The sequence below is a fragment of the Apaloderma vittatum genome, unplaced genomic scaffold (assembly GCF_000703405.1).
Source record: "Apaloderma vittatum isolate BGI_N311 unplaced genomic scaffold, ASM70340v1 scaffold12921, whole genome shotgun sequence".
Taxonomy (NCBI): domain Eukaryota; kingdom Metazoa; phylum Chordata; class Aves; order Trogoniformes; family Trogonidae; genus Apaloderma; species Apaloderma vittatum.
The window spans coordinates 49,268-68,740 of NW_009697573.1; the positions used below are offsets into that span (position 1 = coordinate 49,268).

A 19,473-nucleotide genomic window follows, 5' to 3' on the forward strand; every position below is an offset into this window, starting at 1 on the left:
TGTGTTTCCCTGAGAAACAGTAAGACGACTAAAAACATTCATTTCATTACGGGGCCGGCTTGGTGGGGAAGTAGGAGGTGACAGACTAGCCTCTGGGACTCCAGAATCTGAGCTACAAGAAAAAAAGAATATCTTCTTTAACAGGTTATGCATGGTTAGAGAAGTTAAATGCAACATGCCTCAAATGTTAGGTGCTCTTTTCTTAAGCGAATAAATAAAATTATAATGCTGGCTACAGGTGTTTTCCCAGAGAAGGTAAACTTAAGACTATAAACTGCTGCAGAGTGCAAGGTGGCCCAACGTTCAAAGTTTACACGCAACAGTGGAAAGCTCCAAGCAGGAAACAGACATGTAAAATGGAAGAAATTCAGTTCCTTGGAGAAATTGATGACTTCCATAAAAATAAGTACTTTACAAATGCTTCAAAGGACATTTTCTCAGGATTCTGCTCCTGAGTTATTCGGCACAGAGAAATACTCTGGAAAAAAAACAACTCCACACACAGAAATTGAACAGTCAATAATTTCACTACCAACAATAAAAACTGTCCTAGAATTAAATAAAGACAAAAATATAGAATTGTTTTTCAAGAAAATAGATCCAAGGTTTAAATAATTTCAGAGAAAATACATTTAAAAGCATCTTACAGCTTTTGTTCTTTTGCCTTTGTCTTTTCCATTGTTTTCTCATAGGCTTTTCTCTTTGCTAAAGGCGAAGGCTCAGGTATCTTCTTCTCTGGCAGAGATGGCTGTCTAGAACTAAAGCAAGAGGAATCATCATCTTACTTTAAGGCTCTTCACAAAATTGCTTTTCTTCTTACATTAGCTGTCATTCTCCCACACAGATTTCAAGTTTCAGAATGAGCTTGATCTATTGTTGTCTCTCCTGAGTCTACAGACTCTAAATTTGTTCTCACATTTTAATATAAAAATACACAAAGTTTATTAATTTTCACAGTTCATCAACATATGAAAAGCCATATAATGAATATACAAAGGACATTACTAATTTAATAATAAAAGAGATTGACTGAAAGAAAACCAGCAGAGTATGCATGGAAGGTCTGACTAAGATCTAAAATTTTAGATTCCACAACTTTCGTCTACAATAGACCACTTACAGATATGAAGAACAGAGAAATCACAATTACACATGAATTAAACTTTTTATTAACATAAGCATGTTTCGATATCAAAATTAAATTTAGGAAATGAGAAAAAAGTATTGCCCGTTGATAGCCTGACTACCATAACCTTGCTTCTCTTCGTCCTCTCTTCCCTTCTGCCTTGCTTTCCATCCCACCTTTGTCTCTCCCTTTTTTTCTCTGAAATTATTCCAGTTCACAGTAACTGTTGTCTTTTCCCCAACTTTTTACTCCCCACTAAAAATAGCAAAAAGATCACGAGTGTAGACATCCAAATGTTAGCACTTCATCACAGTCAGAGAAAAAAAGAAGGGAATCTGGATGGTCTCCACTGTGGCACATCCCCATAAGGTGTAAAGAGCGTGATCGTATTATGGACCCTTTTTGAAAGCCTGGAAATGCAGGTATTACAAAAATGCATCAGTCTTGCTGGAATGAACTTCCGAAGCACAGATGTAAAAAACCAGGTGTACGATGTCAATGACCTGAATGAAAAGGAGCAAGACACACGCCTAATCACAGGTTTCTGGTGCTCTTTCAGATTTCCCAAGATATCAGAGACACCTGAATGGAGCTGGCACAAGACCTTCAAAGACCCCTCTGCTCTGAAAAAGCTGCTAGAGATGGTTTGAGAAAAGGACAACAGCACTAGCTACCTTTGTAAACAGAATTCCAATCGCATCAACTGTTGCCCACGTGCATTTAAGTGCCTCTCTGAATCACCACTGATGTGACAGAACCGAGGGGTTCCCAAAGTGGAGCAGTTAGTACATATGCAGACACCTAAATTTGTACCCAAGCATGTAATTAATTCCTGTCACTTCCAGACAATGTACATTTTGGATCAGTTACTGCTTCTGCGTCTCTGAATGCCACTTAAGTGGTACAAGGGAGATAACGTTTACAGCAGGTAAGACCACGTTCTCCTCCAGAAGAACGTATTTAATTACAAGAGCTATGATGGCACTACAGGCCCACAGAGGAAGGCCGAATGGTTCACAAAGACAACTTTTCTTCAACAATGATCAGTGACAACCAAAACCAGCAATACTGTGTAACGTATACTCAGTTCTAGTTTTGAAAAAGCATCTCAGTTATAGTGAGGAAGTCACTTGAAGACTGGTTGTGGGACTTTTTGGTCACTTATAAAACAAGATCAACAACAAACTAAAATATGTGTGGCCTACTGCCGACTGATTTACTGACAGCGCACAACTTCAATGTTCACCGAACACAGTTTTTGGAAAATGCTGGCTTGCCTCACTGCTGGATGACTTTCATAAATGGATATATTCTAGAAGATGGAGTGGGGCAAAAGGCGGTATTACCTGAGTCTTGGATGCCAGGTCATAACACTTGACGTTTTAAATCTTGAAGCTTCAAAAGTCTCTAGTGATCTCACACTAACTGCTGAAACACGTGGGTTTCTTCACCTATCCTCACCCCCAAGAGCATTCTTCCCAAGCAGATTCTACGTGTATAATGCACTGAAGCCATGAGCACAGGTTAATAATTGCTCTCAGTAGTGTTTCACTGCTCATGATTGCACCTCAAGCACATGCTAGAAATGCATAGTAAAAACGATACAAATTGCAAGTGCATGTTAGATGGAGACTGCTGTAAAAATATTATGCAAATAGGACAGACGGATGGTGAAAGATGCCTAACTCCAGAATCTGTAACACGAAGACAGCTACAGGACACAGTTTTTCCATTATCACTGAATGTGGCAAGAGCATTTAGTTTACGCATGAGCTTGTGCAATACAGGAGCTAGTACCTAAAAAGTCAAGAAAAGGGTCTCCCAGCAGCAAATGGCTAATAATTAACAGTGATATTGGTAGATATAAAAAGAACAGCAAGAGCAAGTGAAAAAAAGAGAGTGCACATGAGGGAGACCTGCTGGCCCCAAAATTAAAAGACAAAAATAATATTTTCACTTCTATTTGGTGTCAAGTAATACTTTAAACCAGTGAAACTGTTCTGCAGGTAAGTGCAACCTGGAAATAGAAAGGATTTTTGAGGATTCATAATATTCAACATGTTTCTTTCAACTTTACACTTGCATGCTCTATTTCTGTATAGACTTTTTATTTTCAGCATGGTCCCCACAGGATGACTTATAGAAAGATTTTACCTAATAGTTAGGACTATATAGAGTTACTATTAGTACATTGTCCCCATGTGTTGCCTGGTCTAGTCGAGAGGTGGCGTCCCTGCCCATGACGGGGAGGTTGGATTAGATGATCTCTAAGGACCCTTGCAGCCTAGGTCATTCTATGATTCTATGATTATAGAAAGTTTTGGGGTTGAGGTTTTGGGGTGTTCTTTTAATCTCTCTGAATTTCCCATAGCACCAATACAGCAAAGTATCCACAGTACTAGATGGATTTTTCCCACTAGTTAGAAAGAAGCCTACAATAATTTTATTATGACAAAGCAACTTGACATAACACGTATCTTCCATAAGAAACATACTTAAAATAGTGCTTTTACACTTTCTAGAGTTGCGGTGGTAGAAAATAAAGAGGAGCTTTGTCAGTATTATTTAGTAAGCTTCAAGTATATGAATCTCCTTTGTAAAGTTAAAATAATAGACTACAAGAAATTCGCAACATGCATTTTTTAAAAGCAAAGGATAATTAGTACGGCCTGGCCAAACTTACATGCTGCCTAACTTAGAAGGTAAACCAGATGGTGGGGGAATAAAATCTCTGTCCCTAGCAGAAGTATCACTTGTGTCAGCAGCCATCCCACTTTCTTGGGTTTCTCCAACTGACGCAAGAGGGCCAGGCAAAGTAGAGTCTGCAGCACTAACGTCAGAGACTAAATCGCTGCTGTCTGCATACAGTAATTCCATCTGGGTAGTGGTCCTACGGCGGGCCTGGAGACAAGAAAAAAACCAAAAAAACCAAGTTAAGTTGTGACAAACATTTCACAGTATGCATCAAGAGTGCTACATTTAAGCTTATCATTAGCTGGCAATTAGCATCCCCTTCAAACCTGGCAACTACCTTTGGAAACTAAATCAAGGAGCTCACCTCTATTCTGGCAATATTTCAAGAGGAGGCAAGTCAAATTCAACAATGTGAAACACTGGTTTGACAACTAGTCTCCAAGGATATTGTTTCAACAAACTACAAGTGCCTCTCAGTACTACAGGAGTACAATATTACTCTTCTAAGGCTTATCCAAATGAAATTTTATAAAGCAGAGAGGAATAAAGCGAAGTGTAAATTATTACACCGATGCTTCTTCTGATACAAAAAACTCTGCTTCACCCTTAGTTAATGTCACTTCAAAAGTAGTTTAGGCCAACATGAACTAAGATTCACCTAGCATTTCATCAGCTTGAAAAACAATACAGAACCTCACCAAAAAAGTCAAGCTCTGTGCACAACACAGTCATTCTTAAAAATCTCATCATATATGTTAGATGTAATGATGCTGTGAGATTAAGCTTTATTCCTCAGGGAAGGAAAGGTCTCTGGGGAAGACAAAGGTCCAGTCTGAACAGAGCCATCTAAAAATGATGATTTTTTTCCAAATTTTTCAGATCAAACTCATTTTGTTCACCCGTCCGAAGAGCTGCACACCCATGAATGCTGCCAATAATGCAACAGCCAACCTAGATACATTTCTTCAAAGCGAACTGTAGTTAGAAGAGTGGAGTCTACGCTTCTATTTACTTTCCAAATTCAGTTTATGCTCCCGTGAGCACAGAAGCAACACTGCAATCAGTGCTCATCCAGTTCCCACTGTCATTAATATTAAACTGCAGCCAGCCTGCATATATTCCTCCAATGTCAACTGTAATTAAGAGCCTGAGAGGTCAAACTTTATTTTATAAACTTCCTTTACATTTCTATGACCGCAGAAGCAAATTGCAAATAATAAGCATGTTAACAGTTCCCACTGGCATTAACATTAAACTGCAGCCTGACTAATACTGAACTGCAAATCCACTCCAGTTCAGAGTGCTAGTAATCAAAAGAATGTATCTCATTCTGAAACTGTAAAAATTCAAATCACAAAATATTGAAAAAAAACCCCAACATTTTTATCATTGCTTCTCAGAGAAGAGTAAAAGCGTATTACATATAAATCACACAAACAGTACATCAGCCCACCTTGTGCACGTCTTCATTCATTTATGTCTCTAAAGTAAAAACATTCCCCAGAAAGTGCCACAAAAATATGAATTATCATCATCGCTGTACAGCCTACCTTGCTTTTGGGTTTGACTTCACCACAAAGCTTCAAAAGATCTGAAGATAATGAACTAAAAGAAAAATTTCATCACAGTTAGAAATAAGATAGTAATATTTTTGTGGAATGTGTATTTTTATTTGATTCTTCTTTCTATTGAGAGGGTGAGCAAAGGAGAATGAAACAATTTCAGAGGTACCTTCTAACGGATACATGATACCTTACAAAAAGAAAGAGTAATTTTTCTAGAATCAGATAGAGTTATCTGTTAACAAAGATTGCTCACCTTCCTTCTGTCCCAGGACTATGCAATGGGGCATCCTCATCAGTACTATCTTCCAAATTTTCTAGAAAATTTCCAAAAGAATAATATTAGTCTGTCCAGCTACAACACCACATGCAGGTTTTAAGTGCTATACAAAACAGCTGAGACAATGTTGAATGTAGATAAACAGCACATGGAAGGCAGGGCTTTTCATACTATCTTGACTATATACTAGCCGGTCCCCATTGAATTTTCCTGCTATCTAAACTAATTTTTTTCCATACAATCTAAATACATCATACATCTAAGCATATTGTGCTAAACGTGGTCCTCTATTTATTGGAGCAGAGCAACAGGGATGATAGAAAACCAAAAATAACTTCTAGAAGAAAGAAGATAAAGCAAAGGAAATTAACTGCAGAACATGGCAGAGACAGAATGTAAACCAATGGACAGTAAGTATAGCTGCTCTTCCTCTTTTTTCTAATCTTCTGGCTCTAAGAAAAAATCAGCCTGGTTATATATATATTAAAAAATAAATTGCATTTTTAACTCGCAAGCAAGGTGAGGCACAGCCACAGCTTATACAGAATGGCACCATTTGGGCTGATAAGAAGCAAGCACTTTATTAGCTTATAAGTATTTCGGTTCTAAAACAGGATGATGCCACCATTTAATACTATAGAACTGCTTCCTAAAAAGAGATTAATTGTAAAATTAAGTTGCTCAGTAAATACGCTCCTGAAGTAAAATGCGGTGCACAAACCTCTCCACAATGACAAAACCAACAGGCATACCACACACTAATGCTGTGAAACATCAGATTAATGTGTCTGCATGCAAATGGTGCAAAACATTAAGCTGAGACAACTAGTTCAGGGCATATGTACAATCAATTCCGAACTGCTGGGAACACAAATCTTCTAACTTGCATATTATTCCAGTAACACATTTTAAGCACAATTTAATGACATACGTAATATATTCCTGGAAGTCCCTTATTTTTTAACCTGGTAATTAAATTTTAAGGGTTAAATAATCTCCTAATAACACTTCATTACATCTCTTCTTTATTATTAGAGATATTTTAAGTTTATTTAATTTCCTCCAGAAAGAAGGTACCATTTCTAATGCACAGAACCAATATATTTGTTACCCATATTACAACAGGTTTGTCCACGTACATGTTTTAAGTGCAAGTTCAGGCTCTGGAGAAAGGAAAGCTATATATTCTCCAGTTGAATTCTGTGAAGGAATGAAGAAAAGGAAAATGCTGCCTTGTGTATGCTACAACTAAAAATGTTTCCTGAAAAAGTCAAAACCGTACATCAACCTAGCACCTAATACTCTCTCTTCTGCAGAAGACGGGATCTAGAGCGCTGCTCCTTCCAGCAAAGCACAAAAGTCGCATCAGTAATACAGAATCATTAAGGGGGGAAAAGACCTCTAAGACCATCAAGTCCAACTGTCAGCCCAACACCACCATGACCACTAAACCATGTCCTGAAGCACCATGTCTGCACGTCTCCTGAACGCCTCCAGGGATGGTGACTCCACCAGTTCCCTGGGCAGCCTGTTGCAATGCTTCACCACTCTTTCAGTACTTTTCCTAATATAGTTGCAAGAAAACGTATGTGAACCTTTTGGAATTTCATGACCTTCTGCATTAATGTGTCATAAAATGTGATCTAACTGTCATCTAAGTCAAAAGTAATTACCAATATAATGTGCCTAAAATAATAACACAAAACCAGTTCTGATCCTCTGACTGTTAGATCGCATTTTATAACAAATTAATGCAGAACATCATGGAATTCCAAAAGGTTCACATACTTTTTCTTGCAACTGTATCCAATTTAAACCTCCCCTGGCACAACTTGAGCCCATGGCGGAAATGCTCTAATAAAATACACACATTTCTTTCAAAATTGAGATCAGCTTTTACAGGTGAAGTAGAAAGTATGGGATAAACAGAAAAGATGGAATTTTATTTGTAGACTTACATTCATGTGACCTGACATGTATTGATATTTTTTTTATTCAGTTTATCTGCAATTCAGCACAGGAAGACTGCACAAAGCCCCCAGGTAGAAACCAGCACACAGAAACAACAGAAAGAAATGCAAAGAGGCAGAAGAGCATCTGCAAGACGTCCTGAGTGGGAAGAGAAGTTAATAAAGGCATTACGGCTTGTGAGGAACAGCAGAAATACCTGCTAATAAATCAATGACTGAAGAACAGCAGAGAGCTTTTCAGATTACTTGTCTTTATCCTTGTGCAGAGGCAACTGAACAGTACCAGTACAACACAGTACACCAGCACAGCTTATCCAGAGGAAATTATGTTTGAGCATCCCTCTCAAGATCTGCACACGCATGGCTGCAAGTCATGTCCATGAATGCCCAGATGTCAGAGGTGGGAAGGAAAATTAGCTCCTACAGTTCTTCAGAAAGGAGTCATTCCAGCAACACTTCAGGACTTCATGATCATGTTAACTCTTCACAAGAGCAGATGGGATAGCAAATGGCAGCTGGTTAATCCACACACAAGGCAGGTGTGCATTCAAAACGCATTCTGAGGGTCAAAACCTGAGCCTGTGATGCACTTCCCTGCAGACTGAATCCTCATCCCGAGTCTACACTTAGTATAGGTATACAACTACACTGAGGAACAACCAAATTTCTTCAAGTTGAGTGTACTGAAATGACATGGGTAGATGTTGCCTTGAAGGACATGCTTTACTGGTGTTGATAGGGCCAGGAAAAGGTTGGATTCGATCTTGAAGGTCTCTTCCAGCCCAAATTGTTCTATGATTCTATGACTACAAACTTCTGAAGATACCAGAACTGAAAGCAGGCATCAAGGGAATGGTTCACAAAAACCCTGGAAGCGCAACCCCTCTGCTCAGGATGGGCCTGGCTGGGCACTGCCACTGAGGTGTCAGGCAGCCTGCTGGAATTGGTCTCGGAACCTGCCGCCACCCACCCTTCCAACCCTGGGAATCACCTCAGGTTATCTGGCAGCTCCTGCACCAAAAGAGTCCCTGCTAAGGAGCTGGCAGCCCCAGCCTCAATACCGTGCTACAGTGGTGCCTGAACTCCCTGCAGCTCAAAAGGTTTAGCCACTAGTGATCTACAAAGCACAGACTATCAACAGTTGAGATTTCTGCGTGGAGTCAAGTTAGTACATTCAGCTGAGACAGCCACAATGAAATTTCCTTCCTAGAAAGTGTTAGCACAGTCCTGAGTGGCTTAGGAGTTTTCAAAGCCTCAGCTCATGCTTGCAAAGTGTTAAAAAGCTTCTTTAATGAGATATACTCTACAAAAATTTTGACAATAGACCTACTGTTTAAATGCATCTAACAACTGTCTTTTCACTGCTCCAGATGCTGTTAGTAAGTAAAAGCCTGTCTGAAGCTGAAGAAAATGCTTCTTGGCTGGAGGAGCACTGCTCACTCCAACAGGAGTGAACACATACACATACATCAGGGGTCTATTTTAGATACACTATGATATTAATAACCACTGAGATTCCTGAACAAACACTGGCTGTATGCAGCAAGATGCTCTGACAGATCTTCAGGTGTCACCTGTCAAGAAGCTGGCAAAATTCACACTAGATGATGACCTACACAGTTTCAGGCAGTCTTGTGCTTTGGAAATGCTTCAGATGCCTGTGCAAAGTACCACAGGGCAGCAGAATGGGATTAAAGGTAACATGAAATGAGACAAAAGAGTTTGTTACTGACATCAGGAATATTTTTTTCAAGTTTCAAAGACAAACGCTTTTGTGGCCAGGAGCAAGCATGGGAAGAAAATATATGCAATTTATCTGGGAATAATTTAAAAGCAACAGGAACAACAAGACTCATCTCATAACCAATGAAGTCAGTAACTAAACTGCATTCTGTAGAATATTCACATTACAAAGTAAGCTATCTGCAAAAGGCTAAAAATAACCTGCACGTTAAGAATTACTTTTTTCCAGACTTAAAAAGATGAGCAGAATTTCTAACAACTACAGGAGTTGTACCTCCCAAAATAGCTTTATGTAGTCTGAACATGCTAGAGGTTCGTAAGCAGCAAGTCATAACTTTGAAATATAGCTCTGCTTACTATGTTGACTTCTTATCTGGCAAATCTAACTAACATGAGGGCTACGAGTGGTTTTGGAAGGCGGAAATGCTCTGTAAGCTCATGATAATGAGTACATTTACAGAATAGTTCATGCAAACTTGACACACTCACAAATTCTAAGATGCACCAAGTTAGTGAACGTGAATGAATTAGTAACTCATGCAGCTGCACAGTACACAGAAAGCTAAACATACTTACCCAGCGGTATGCTATCTAGGTCTGTGTAAATAACAGCAACAAGGAAACAAAAGCAACACTCCAATCAAAACATATCCATTTATAAAAAGAAATATAACAAAAGTACTGAAATGTATTCTAATTTTTTCTTAATATCATCTCATGAGAAGTAGAATAGATGCCGTAACAGACATAAAATGCCACTTTCAAAATCAGTAATATATGACAATTGAACAGGATTGCATATTTAGAATTTCACATTCAGAAGTTAAAAAACAAGTAGATTTTTAAAATTTTTAGTCTCAGTAATAAAAAAGGAAAAAAAAACTTCTTTATTTCCTATTTTCACTGCCAAGGGGATATACTTAAAAACTACATACCTGCACGCTGATTGTGAAATAGAGTTTAAGATGTTAAAATACAGCATCTATTCAGGAAAGAAATAGCCTAGAATGCCCAGTACAGCATGCATGAAAGGCAAACATAACATGCAGTTGACGATTTGAAATGCAAGATGACAAAATTACCTTGCAAAGCATGACCCAGCAAAGCATCAAGTTCAGGATTTAATTCAGCTTTTTCTTTTAGCATGTGAAACAGCAGTTGGTTTTGAGTAGCGCTAGTAATTTCTGTCTGCTTAAGGCGTCCCTCAAGAACTTTGATCTGAGCTTCTTTCTGAGCTGCTTGAAGACCCTACAAGAGAAAAAGATGACCAACTTTGTCACAATCCTTTTGTAACAAATTGAGAACTGCCAAAACTTTTTGCCAAACTACAAACACAAATGTGTATATTGTCATCTTCGTCTCACACACCAAAGATGAAGTGAGAAGTAAAGGTCTTTTATTTTTCAAGAGACTAAGCATCTATTTAACTTGTGTTCCTCAGACTCTGCCTTGCAAATGTGCATCTAGTGGCTAACCTGGACATGAGCCCCAAGCACAACTCATTTAAGAGCAGCAAGCATCTGAAAAAAATCAAACATCTCCACTTTTCACAAGCATTACCTACGACAATCTAACAAACAACAGAAAAAAAACCCCCAGAATCACACAGGATCACAGAATGGGAGAGGCTGGAAAGGACTTCTGAAGATCACCTCTGGGCCAATGTTAGCAGTATGAGCTTCAACAAGGCCAAGTGCCAGGTCATGCAGTTGGGTCACACCAACCCCCAGCAGCGCTACAGGCTTCGGCAAGTGTGGCTGGAGAGCTGCCAGGCAGAGAGGGACCTGGGGGTGTTGGTGGACAGCCGGCTGAACAGGAGCCAGCAGTGTGCCCAGGTGGCCAAAAATGCAAATGACATCCTGGCCTGGATCAGGAATAGTGTGACCAGCAGAAGCAGGGAAGTGATTCTCCACCTGTACTTGGCACTGGTGAGGGCACACCTTGAGTATTGTGTCCAGTTTAGGGCACCTCAGTACAAGAGAGGTGTCGAGGTAGCAGAGGGAGTGCACAGGAGGACAACAAAGCTGGTGAAGGGCCTGGAGAATAAATCTTAAAAAGAGCTATTAAAGGAGCTGGATCTGCTTAGTTTGAAGAAGAGGAGGCTAAGGGGAGGCCTCATCACTCTCTACAACTACCTGAAAGGATACTGTAGAGAGGTTGATGCTGGTCTCACAGGTAGTTAGAGATAGAACGAGAGGGAATGGCTTCAAACAGGATAGGTTTAGACTGGACAGAAAGAGTAGTCAGACTTTGGAATAGCCTGTCCAGGGAGGTGGTTGAATCACCATCCCTGGATGTGTTTAAAGGCTGTTTAGATACAGCGTTGGGGGATATGGTTTAGGAGTGAGCTTTGTAAAACAGAGTTAATGGTTCGACTCAGTATCAAGGGGTTTTCCAACCTGAATGATTCTATGATCTGGTCCAACTCCTCTACCAGAGCAGGACCACCCAGAGAAGGTCACACAGGAACACATCCAGGGGGATTTTGGAAGTCTCCAGAGAAGGAGACGCCACAACCTCTCCGGGCAGCCTGTTCCAGTGCTTCATCACTCTCACAGTGAAAAAGCTTTTCCTTATGTTTAGGGTGAATCTCCTGTTTTCCAGTTTATGACCATCGTCCCCTGTCCTGTCACCAGACACCACTCAGAAGAGTATGGTCTTACCTTCCTGACACCCACCCCTTAGATATTTATAAGCATTGATGAGATCCAAAAGCCCATCTGGGAACCATACTCTTTCCTACAGAATCACTCAGTGAACCTTCAGCTTCTGCTGAAAGATCTCCTGGCCTAACTTGTGAGAGAATCCATTCTAAGGGAACTTCTCTAGACCCATGAATTAGTGGGAATTTTTTAGTTGTAGAAAATGTAGCTAAGGAAATTTACAGAGAATGGTTTCCAAAAAGAAGAAATGATAGGGAAAAATGAAGGCACAACAGATCTTCTCAAGACTTGTAGCATAAGAGGGCTTTGAGTGCTAGCACTTAAGAAGTGTAGTGCTATGGACTTACTTACACATTAGATTTTAATTTTATCATAAATTAAAACAACATATCAATAGAAATACTACAGGTGGAAACAAACAGTGGAAAGCAGGCATGATCAGTTTTACAAGAAAACATACCTTCCATTTTCTTACACAATAATTACTTCCGAGAAAGGGGAGAAACATGGAGCTTTTTAACGTTTTTTCCCTATCATGATAACACAGTACGTTAGAGTCACTTCTTATATTAGCTCTGCTGCAAGGAAAAAGGTATGCATTTAGCCCACTCAAGGGCTGGAAAAAAAAAAAAAAAAGAAAGAAAAAGACCGAAATTTGCAGAAGCCAGTGCAACAGTAGGAATTTTCTTTTGCCTTTTTTTTTTTAAAACAAAGCACACACGAACTTTTTTTACTAGCTGTATAGTGAGTGCAAAAAAGAGAACAGATAATTGGTCAGTAGGACTGACTCAATGCCCGTTTCAATAGCCTGGAAATTTTTCATTGATCCAATGACACTAAGTCTGGCCTCCAAACAGAAAGCAAAGCAGCAGCAAGAGCGTACAACACATGTACGCACAGGGTTATAAATTGCCAAATACTCACTTTGAAAATATTACTCCCCAAGATTTTCAGCAAAAAAGTCCCACTGCTCTACTCAGAATTAGAAGTCTGACTAACATATGCCAATTTTTTAAAAGCTCATATTTTTACAGGAAGTGGTTGAGTCGGTCTTTTTATAAAAAGATCCTGAGCATTCTTTAGGGGCTTGTTGAAAAACACAGAAAGAGATTTATTCAATTATGAAAAACTAGTGCTCTTATAGGAACAACATGAAGTAATTAGTAGATTGAAGTAGGCTCTGCTGGGAGTTGAAACAGGCAACAGGCTGAAGGGGGCAATGGATCTCAAGGGCCTTCACACTGAGAACCCGCCTGACTCAGCAGTGTTGACAGCTTGGCTTCATCTAACACACATCGGTCAGTCTTTACACCAGCACAGCTCTGCTCCCGCCACACGGCACAGTCCTGGCACACACACATAGTTCACTTAATGCATTACCTTATTGATACCCATTGTAAGGAAGTGATCAAGCAAATATCGAGCTTCTGTCAAAGTGCAAGCATTAATCACTGCTGTTACATCCAAGGTCTCTCCTTCTTCCTATATGTGCAACAGTAAGAACAGTCAGATTGTGAAAAATGCAGTAATTATAGTAACCATACAAAACAAACGGTGCTGCAGTATCATCCAGTTCATCTCCTTGGTACCTCTAAACCATGCCCAAAAGGTTTCTTTTCCAGACTATCCCCGAAACATCCCACAGTACAGACTCTGCAGCTTTCTCAGTCTTTTCCAGTACTTCAGTTTCTTTCCTATTAGAATGCTCTTATCAAACTCTGCCTTAGACCCCTTCTTTCTACAAGTGAAACTACTCACAGTGGATGCAGAAATCAGTGCATTTCTCCAACCTCTGCAGCCTTCATAAATTTGAAGACCTCTCCCTCTAGTTTTTTCCTCATTTTTCTTCCAATTATTCTCAGTCAGTATTAAGCACTCTGGTACCTTTAAGAATTAAGCCTTTTGTGTTCATTACTGCTTTACCGTCAAAGTCCTGTAACCTTGCACCATGTCGTCCCAAATTCAAGAAACCCTGATGTGAGTAAAGTAGTAGAAGCTGCTGGCAATGTAACAAGCATTAAAGCACAGATTATCCCAAGGTGGTAAAGGGAGAACTCATGCACTGCCTTACAAAAATATTGGTATTACAGTTCAGACTTCATGCTACTCATGTGCCAAGAGAACTAGGAGATTCTATGCGATGGATTCTTCCTGCTAGATCATGTAAGGTATGATGCTTGTTACAAGAGTTTTCACATTTGGATGTCACTGCTTTTGATAACATTCTAATTCCTACACCAATCATAATAGTAATTTAGTAAAAGGAAATCTTCTATTTGAAAATGTCAACCTTAAACAAGCAACTTGGCCTGAAAAAGTTCTTGAGTTACAGAAAGCCACTATTCTGTAATTCAAAACATACTAAAATATAAATTCCCACGTACAAAAATATTTAAATATATTTAAAGCATACAAAATGAATACAAGGTAGGGGAAATGCATCAACAGATGTAGGAAGATGATACAAGCTGTTAGCCTTCGGTCCCAAAAATTATATTAATTTAATGCCAACAGAATAGAAAGCACCAGCTTTGACATTTAAATCCTCTGCCATCTTAACTTGCATTAAACTATTGACACTAAAACTCGGATCTAAAAGTTCAGTTGTATAAATTAATTTTCAAACTTCACCCAAATTTTCACCAGTTTTCACTTCCTCATTAATAATTATACAGCCAAAACAAAATTAATTTCTAAAGGAGTATATTTGCAAGGCTAACACAGTTACTTCCTCTTCATTTTATCATTTTTGCATTGTTATTTGACTTACCTTTGCTTCCTCCATTTGCATAATGTTTGCCTGGCAGTCAGAAATGCTGTCATTAATGTAGTCTATATTCGCAGTTAGGGATTCCATCTCTTCATTTATGTTTTGGACATTTCTATCTGCTTCACTGCTTCCTCCATCCTTGATGAGCTTCTCCCTTTTTTTTGAAAGCTTTTCTCTTCTTTTCGTAAGTTCTTCACGTTGCTATTTTCCCCAAAGACACAATATTATGTAAAAAGGAATTAGTAAACACTTAGGGCATTTAAATGCCTTTTTTTTGTTGTTTGTTGTCCTTCCCTTGTTATACTTGAACTAACATCATGACTTCTATGGGAAGAAGTTATACAGGTGAATATATTAATATATTTGCACATGAATTCATTTATGTGCTTTTTATTTCTTACTAAGTGCACCGATCCCATGGTCCAAATCCTTACTCAAGTTCAGGGTATCTTCAGTGACCGCAGCATTCCATTTAGAGCAAACAGCAATGCGCTGCTCTCTACTTATTGTGGTGACACAAGAGTGTGTAGCAGATCACTCACCGTAAGTAACCTGTTCATATCCGCCTCCATATTGGAGATGGTCATCTTCTGCATAATGATGTCAGTCACTCTGCGTTCAAGTAGCTGCCACTTCATCCTGGCTGCCTTGGAGGAGTAAACTCTGCTTGTCACTGCTTTGCGCTGATATTTTCTTCTGTGACAAATTCAAGAGAAACATACTGCTAAGTTGGAAGTACTCCAATTCCACATTTGAATGTGGAAATGATCAGGCCAGAATATTTTTCATGGACAATTTAAGTATTTCTTGCAGTTTTTCAGTGCACCAGACAGCTACCTGCGCACCCAGCCCTGAGCTCTATTGCTCACTAATATACTACATCTTACTCTAATATACTACATTTGAAAAACAGGTATCAAACACTTGTATCTTGTACAGTGTGCCATTGAAACTGAATGCCACCTAAGAGTTGATGCCTATTTAACAAGAGGATTTGCTTCAAATCAGAGCAGCAGATTGTCAATAAATCCAATACATTAGATTCTGTTTTCCAGCAAGCTTTGCTTTGGACTCAGGAATACTGCAGGCATTAGACCAGGCATTTCTCTTCAAGGGAAGATTAACTGGATTTTGAAAATTTGGAGTTTTTTAATATGATCTGTTCTTTAATGCCATTTTATATTTTTTCAAAACTGTCTTAAACCCACAAAACTCAAACTGCATTTGGTAATGGTAAAATGCTCACTTCACGAGTGTCACACGGCAGCAGTTTGAAAAATGACTACTGCAATAGCTACCAACACAAGATTGTCTGCTGAAAAGCCCATGCAATTTTCTGTTATCTACAGAGATTTAATCCTTACCCTGTTCCGTTTGTTGCAGTTACAGATAATGCTTGAACTCTTGCAACAGGAATTCTCATCTTCTGCTGGGCTGCTGTTCTTGAACCGTCATGCTCAACAGTGGAGCTGGAGCTCGCTTCCTGTATCGGATGCTCAGGCAGGCTCAGCTTTCGACTGACTTTTCCTGCCACTTTATCAGAAAGAGGCCTGACTTGCCGACGAAGGGCTGTAACCTGAAACAGAGTGCAGAGACACAATTACCTCTTCCCAAAACTGTGCTCTGAGTTACAGGACAAAGATATATAACTGTTATACCTCTTCAGTTTTGCGACGTAAGATAACTTCCTGATTTCTTTTCTGGGCTTCCAGAAGCTTGAGCTGATGCTGTGAAAAAATACAAGCAGCACATGATAATTTTTCCATTATTCACCACAAGGACTGTACTGTATAAAGAGACCTTTACACACTGACACAAGTTTGCAAAACTGTCGTGACATGAAACGGTCAAGTCACAATTGTTTCTTGCTCTTTTTAGTGCAAAATGAAAATAAGCATTTCACTATACTCATCCTTTATCAAAAATAATACTTGAGTGCAAGCAAGGCGGTAGCAACAGCTTTGTGAAGATTCACTAATAACATAATACTAATATACATACTCAATGAGCCTTCTATTCTCTGTTGCACTTATCACCCAAAGCTAGGAGCTGAGTTATCACAGAGATTAAACCAAATTATGTGCATTTTGACTGGTGAAAATATACAGGTAAACGCTTGCCTCAGCAAATGCATATACACATGGCTTGTGCCTGCAAGCAGATGCACATTGTAACAATAGATGCTTTTTCCAAATGAATGTTCTTTATCTGTCAAATCACCTCTCGCTTGCGTTGCTCCTTCTTAAGCTGTGCAATCTCTCTATTTCTTCTAGATTCAGTCATTCTAGCTTTCTCCTGCTCTTCTTTCATTTGTTTCATCAAGCGAACCTGTAAAGAGGTCGTCACTTAGAAAAGCTGTTTACACTGAAGTGCTGTTCCCTGCCCCCTCTCATACAGAGCTTATTCTTCAAATTGCCATCTTCCAGTATATTACATGCTTTTAGCAATTTACCTCCTCTATCTAATGTGTCCTCTTCACTCTCTGCTGAACAACAGCTCATAAGCAGTGCAAGCTTCTCCATGTTTGTAATTTCAGTTCATTAAACCTAAAAGCCACCCCTCTCCCCCAGGAATAGCCTCATCTTCCTATCTTTTCCATTTTCAGGCTTCTTGAGCAGCTGACAGCAAGAACAGAGTTTTCTCATTGATAAATCCACCGGAGATTTCAACCCATTTTTCAGTAAACACTCATTATGTACAACACTTCAACATACTGAAATATACCTTGGTCTTCTTCATCTCTGTCACCTCCTGCTGCAGTTTCTTCAGTTGCTTTTCATATTGAGATTGATTTTTAAGCAATCGTGCATGTTCCTTCTGCGCTGTTTGTAGTCTCTGTAGTTCTTTATTCATGGCTTGGAGTTTCTTTTCATATTCTGACTTGATTTTTTTTGCCTTTTCTTCTGAATAGGTCTCTACAGAACCTAGAGCAAAAGGGAATTCTTAATCTGCAGTTGTTCAGGATATTTTCACTTCACCAGCCACAGCAGGTAACTGCTTCCTCTGCTTTGAGCATTATATGCAATATCTTTCAAAAGTGTCATTTGTCTCTAGCTCCTGTCACCTGCACTGCTTTGAACTTTCCGCTCTGTGTGCGTTCTTGGCTTAGAGATCAAGCATTAACACTTTCCTTGTGCTTTCTTTGCACTAGAAAACAAATATCTGAGAGCATGTGAAGAGAGATACACATAGGCTTGTTCACACAAGATCATAACAATAGTCCCAAGAGCCATCAAGTCTTGTATCCCTTTTCGGGCACTGATCAAAAAGGAAGGTCTAAAGAAGAGTAAGGGAACAGCAAAGCCATATGAAGAAAGAAAGAAACAAAACAATTCTCCCAGTACTCTCCCAAAGTTCAACTATTTGTGGTTTAGGACTTCTTGAGTCAGAATTACTTCTTCATCTCACTACTATCACATATTCAAAAAAGTTTGGTCGGTAAAACATGTCTGAAAGGCCACCGATCCCGGTTTTTTATTTTTATGCAAAACAAAAGACAGCAGGGAGGCGGGAGTAGGAAAAACAAAAAACAACAACCAAAAAAAACCCCAAACTATCTCAAGAACTACACTGAAGTGAGAGCTCCTAGAAAACTGAAAATGCTTATTCAACCAAACCAAATACCTGTCAGTAGCAGTATCTTTATTTTAAAAATATATCTCAATTCTGGTAGCAACTAGAACAAATAAAGCATGATCCACTGGCATTACGGGCACAAAACTGTTTCTGATTTCTGCAATTTCTATATTTGAAAAAGGAAGTGAGAGAAGCAGCAAACAACTCAACCTGAATATCTTACAAAATCACACAGATCTAGGTATTGTGTATTTCTTACCCAAATTTTGAAGAACCTGATCTCTCTCAAGCTGAGTGTCTCGAATTTTATGTTGCAGCATCATTAGTTTCTCTTCATACTGTTTCTTCAGTGTCTGCAATCTTCGCTGGCTGTTCTCTAGCTCATCTATCAGTTTCTGCTTAATGGCTATTTCACAGGTGATATTTGCCAAGTCAGCTTGATAATTTTCTAAAATAAAAAGAATTGAGTAATTAAAAATTATGACTTCTGTTAAAGTAAGAATGAGGATCACACAAATAGAGATACTCCCTGCAGCGTTAGTGTTATGCTACCTTGCTACCAAAACCCCAAGGAATGACAGCTAGCATTTGTAAAACTACAGAACATTGCACTGACATCACCTTTTTCATCAGAGTCAGAATCTGATTCATCTGAACTTTCGACAACTTCCATGTCATCTTCATCCTCCTCCTCCTCCTCTTCTTCATCCTCATGATCACTCACTTCCTGAATTTCCTCCTATAAAACATACAAAATAAAGGTTTGTTGAAGCACACCCACACTTCCATCCCTCAGTCACTTGTCACTATCACTGTGAAGCCACAGTACCCACCTGACACATTCTTAATTTCCTTTCCGTAGCCTTGTAAATCTTTAAACAGACAATAAACAAATAAACCAAACACTTTCAAATACTTACTGCTTCCAATTCATTATTCTCTCTCTCTGAAGTGCCTTTTTCATCTCTCCTCTCCTGCTCGTTATCCGCGTTATCCTCTTTAACACTAGCAGAAGAGGCACAGACAAATATTCACAAACTCAAATGGCACATGCTTCCCATCCCCCAAACCAGTAAGTTGTAATTCCAA

At 39.1% G+C, this 19,473-nt stretch overlaps 1 protein-coding gene across 1 annotated transcript in view; it reads right to left on the bottom strand.

The window, feature by feature from the left end:
• KIF21A (kinesin family member 21A) overlaps nt 1-19,473 on the bottom strand; it is a gene marked incomplete at its 5' end in the record, with an annotated part of 50,132 nt that overhangs the window by 16,578 nt on the left and 14,081 nt on the right. The window contains 17 exons of the mRNA XM_009877698.1: nt 1-112; nt 648-758; nt 3,810-4,027; nt 5,371-5,425; nt 5,639-5,699; nt 9,952-9,972; nt 10,458-10,623; nt 13,419-13,520; nt 14,809-15,009; nt 15,351-15,504; nt 16,173-16,384; nt 16,467-16,535; nt 17,029-17,136; nt 17,533-17,732; nt 18,644-18,832; nt 19,006-19,123; nt 19,305-19,389. The exon at nt 1-112 is cut by the window's left edge and continues 47 nt beyond it. Coding sequence (XP_009876000.1) covers nt 1-112; nt 648-758; nt 3,810-4,027; nt 5,371-5,425; nt 5,639-5,699; nt 9,952-9,972; nt 10,458-10,623; nt 13,419-13,520; nt 14,809-15,009; nt 15,351-15,504; nt 16,173-16,384; nt 16,467-16,535; nt 17,029-17,136; nt 17,533-17,732; nt 18,644-18,832; nt 19,006-19,123; nt 19,305-19,389 — 2,182 coding nt within the window. The remainder of the gene's footprint in view (nt 113-647; nt 759-3,809; nt 4,028-5,370; nt 5,426-5,638; nt 5,700-9,951; nt 9,973-10,457; nt 10,624-13,418; nt 13,521-14,808; nt 15,010-15,350; nt 15,505-16,172; nt 16,385-16,466; nt 16,536-17,028; nt 17,137-17,532; nt 17,733-18,643; nt 18,833-19,005; nt 19,124-19,304; nt 19,390-19,473) is intronic.